Below are 4,408 nucleotides of genomic sequence, written 5' to 3'. Positions count from 1 at the left end.
TTTAACATTATATGAAAAATAAATGTTTAATGATACATAAATAATATATTTAATAATTATTTAATAGACGTGTGTGAGTGCACCAACAGCACCACCCCACACTTATGCGTTGCAGAAATTAAGTCAGGTGTTAAGGTAGGAAGATAAAAAGGTGTTGGGAACAAATGTTAGTTAAAGAATTTTATTTTTCCAAAAACAATAAACTTAAAAAGAGTAACATTTATATTTTTAAAAACAAGTTTGAAAAAAATTATAATTTAGTAAAAGAAAAATGTCAACCATAGACCAAAAGCAAGATACGGAGGAAGGGAGAAAAAAATCCCACTTTATATGCCAATTATATGAAGATAAGGTTGTAGTCTCCAACTTATCACACACTTGGTTTTTAGAGAGAGAGAGAGAGAGAGAGAAATGGCAGAAGCTGGCCATCTGGTATCAGCAAGAAACGTCAGCCCAATTCCCAGTTCCTATCTAACTAAGGCAAAATCCTTCAAGTTTCAGTGCAGAATCAGAGCCGCTTCAAAAAGAAATGACTTCTCACTGGTATTGTGAACCCCCATTTGGGAGTTGATTTTACTTTTTCTTCTTCGAATGTACTCTCTGCAATCTGTTAAGATCTTGTATTTCTTCCCAGATAACCCATCTATGTGTGTGTTTTACAAGAATTTTTTACTATTACTACGTTGAAAGGCCAAATTTAACACCAAACAAGCAATTATTTTAGTATTAAATGCCAAAACATGGCTTCCCACTGGCTCACTTAAATATTAAAGCCAAACTACGTACAATCATGCTTGAGATGCCTTGCCTTGGAAACATTCTACACCTTTTCTTTAGCTGAATTTAGATGATCAAATAACTACGGAATCTATAAGTTTGGTCTCTCTTTTTTTTTTTTTTTAATTATTATTATTATCATTAGTAAAGATTAACTTATAGATTCTTATAGGTAAAGATAAACTTTTAGAATCTAGCATAAACTTTTAATACCTATGCATGCACAGCAAACACTCTGGTAGCTTTAGCTTATACCGTTCTTTTTGAATAACTATCTATTATAATGATAGGCAGCATTGATTGGTTCCTCTCATGATTATGAGTCATGACTAATGTTATTTGTACTGGATGTTTACAATTCGATATATCAAAAACAGATTAAAAAAAAAAGTATTAGGAATCCACGCCGAATGATCAAAATATCAACATCCGATGGGAGATGGCAGGGGGAATGGACCTGCGACTACCTTCTGTCTCTGAAGGACCTGCGGTTGCAAGATTTGGTGGAAGATGATCATAAAAAAGATGCACAAGTTTTTATCAACCTTACCATCCACAAGGTGACTCACACTCCTCTTTTTGACTTTTTTATTTTATTTTTAACAACTACTTTTTGGTTATGGATCATCTTAATGTAAGTTAGCTTGGCTGGATGGAGGAGGGGTAGAGGGAGAGAGATTAAGTTAAATTACCTTGTTTGGATGTTTTTAAGAGAGGAGAAGAGGGGTTCTAACTACTTTATTTCCTCATTTTTAAGGTCCATTTAAATTGAGGTGAGAGAGAGAGTAGAGTAGAGTAGATTTGACTCAAAATTAGCTCATTTTCAGCCAATTCTACCCTACTCCCCTCTACTTTCCCTCCTTCCCCCTCCATCCAAACAGACATTTAATTCCTCCAAATTGGAGAGATTTGGAAGGAGAGTAAAGCATAAAAATACTTGACCAAATGAATTACCAAATTTATCTTTACCATATTAACAAAATTACAAACTATGAAAAGACTAATTATTCCTCTCCTCCCTTAATTTTAAAAACATTTAAATAAGCTGAAAGATAACCATTCTCCTCTCCTCTACTCCCCTCTACTTTCCTCTACTCTCCTCTCCCTCCAAACTTCCAAACATAGCATAAGTGCTCCACATTTTTTAGAAAACAAGTCCTGCAGTATATATCCATTAGATAAGCTCTTAGGATAAACCTCTCTTTTTCTTTTCTTTTTTTCTTTTTTTTTCCCCTTGTAATAATTAATGCTTCTATGTTTATATGATGCCATTATTAACAAATACACCCTATCAAAAAAAAAAATATATCATTCACAACTACACTTTCTTTTTTCTACTTAATTTGAGAAAAGTATCTTCTTTTCTATTTTTTTTTTTTAAAAAAAAAAAAAAAATGAAGAGTACCAGTGAACCTTTCCTAGACCTTGCAGGAGTGGAATTTGGTGAGTTGGGCAAAACCTTTTTATCTTTGTTCATTTTTCGTACTATTATTATAATAGTTACTAAAACAAAAGAGATGGGGGAAATGACTGCTAATAAAATTATGATCCTTCAAGTAAATTATACATGGCAATAACAATTTCGAAGTTCAAAGCATAGTGTAGACACCCCCCTCTCACACATAGCATTATTAATAAGTTAGGGTCTTTAATGTGTTGTATGTTAAAATATCAATGGACTTTACCTGCTTTCCTTTTCTTTTTTTTTGGGGGGTGGGTGTTCAGCAACATCTACTTGTTAATACCCACACCAAAATTTTACTCAAATTTCTCGTTTGGGAGACGGGAATAAGTCCTATATTATGACAGTATGTATGAGTATCTAATTATTTCCCCTTTGTTTTGCTAGCACGCGAGCTTTGGTCTCTCAGTGGATGGAAGGATTCTTACATCCTTCACAAGAAAATGTAGTATCTGTGCCTCACCATACTGCAGAGAGGTAGTTATTCATTTTTCAAGAAAGATGATTTCAGTTTAATTTGGACAAATCTGTTTCCAGAAGGAACAATAAGCTATGAAATATTATGCAGCATTTGCATGACTAATTACTTTCGTACATGATGTAATAGATTGACACGACCTTCAATGTATGGGTTCTTCCTTCAAGCAGAGACAATGATGCAAATCAATTACCTGAAATCGGGGGCGATGATCCATCTTTAAGTCTCTAAACTCTCTCTCTCTTTCACTCTATCTATCTCTTTTACCTTACAAATGAACTTAACATGGTTGCCTTAGCAGGTGATATATGTTAAACCTGGATATGAAGCTGACCTTGATTCACTAGTACAAGACACAATCCGTCTTACCACCTCAGTAAAAGTACAACTTACTAACCAAGTTTTTTTTATTAGACGAATATCATTAGAAACCTTTGATAAATTCTTAAAATCTATGCTGCAGGATACTTGTTCGGAGTTGTGTGAGAAATCAAATCCTACATTGCAATGTAATCTTGTTTTCTTTTTGACAACATTAAACTAGCAATTAATGCAAGCAAGGCAATCACAAATGTACTGCCTTTGCAGATATTGGTGGACAAGATGCAGGTTCTAGCGATAAGAGGTGGTCTAGACTCTTGGAACTAAGGAATGCATATCGCGGTTTGCATCCATAGAGATCACCTTTAGACAATTTTATCATGTTTTAGAAGTGTATAATGCGAAGAATATTAGAGCAAGAGGGCTTCATATGCTAATGTTAAGTTGTAGTTTTTCAAGTTCTTTGTTGGCTTTATTCCGTGCCAATTTCTTTGTATTTTCATGCACATTTTTTTTATATATATTTTGTGAGTTTTATTTGTAATTTGATTGGGCTTAGAAATCACATGAAGAGTAGCTGTAAGTGCCACTTTGCGAGATGACTTGCAAGATACTCAGTCATGCGAATGGAGCATGTGAGGAACACGTGAGAAGATTCAAAATTCTATTAAGCAATTCGCGAGACAACTTGTCCTGCGAGTGGCTTGTCCTGTGTTTTCAACATATTCCAATGGCTTTGGTACGCTTTTCTCGGCGACATGTGCATGTGTGCGTTTGCATAAGGCAAATGGGTGTGTAAGACACGTGCAATACTATGGTTGAAGTGTGAGTGTGAGTATTTACACCTATATTCATTTTAAGGAGTTGGCACCAACCATTGGAATTCTAATGAGTAATTAGTCTCTTAAGTTTAATCAATTTTTTTTTTCATTATTTTAACTTAGAAAACCCTAAAGCTCCTAAGTTTAATTTGGAAATGAAATAAACATCTTGAATTAGAAATAAAAGATTTGGAAGTTTGTTTCCGTTTGGGGAATGTGTTAGGCACCCCATGACACCCATCCAAAAGGATAATACGTTATTTCAAATTTAATGTTAAATTTCACCATTTAAAATAACGACTAACATATTTGGCATTGGCTTTAAAAAAGAAAGAAAGGTATGCATGTACATCTAAGGCAAAGATAAAGACTATCCTAAGATGACATGTAAAGATGACATGCAATCCATCCTAGAATGACATGTGAGAAATAATGTAAAGGAATGACATGTAAACTACTCTATAATGATGTGTAAAAAGTACATGCAATATATCCTAGAATGACATGTGCAATCTAAATTATAATGGCATGTAAATGACCTATATAACA

At 33.8% G+C, this 4,408-nt stretch overlaps 1 protein-coding gene across 1 annotated transcript; it reads left to right on the top strand.

Annotated features, from left to right (window-relative positions):
• The first annotated feature begins 352 nt into the window (after positions 1-352).
• On the top strand, positions 353-3,511 carry LOC142627061 (large ribosomal RNA subunit accumulation protein YCED homolog 2, chloroplastic). The gene is made up of 7 exons (XM_075800858.1): positions 353-543; positions 1,155-1,337; positions 2,627-2,716; positions 2,847-2,935; positions 3,018-3,099; positions 3,181-3,226; positions 3,306-3,511. The coding sequence occupies exons 1-7, from the start codon at positions 412-414 to the stop codon at positions 3,392-3,394; spliced, it is 711 nt and encodes a 236-aa protein (XP_075656973.1). The 5' UTR covers positions 353-411; the 3' UTR covers positions 3,395-3,511.
• The last annotated feature ends 897 nt before the right edge of the window (positions 3,512-4,408 follow it).

Source organism: Castanea sativa, chromosome 3, assembly GCF_040712315.1.
Source record: "Castanea sativa cultivar Marrone di Chiusa Pesio chromosome 3, ASM4071231v1".
NCBI lineage: Eukaryota > Viridiplantae > Streptophyta > Magnoliopsida > Fagales > Fagaceae > Castanea > Castanea sativa.
The sequence above is the reverse complement of the archived record's forward strand: the minus strand, read 5'-3'. Positions and strand labels throughout refer to the sequence as shown.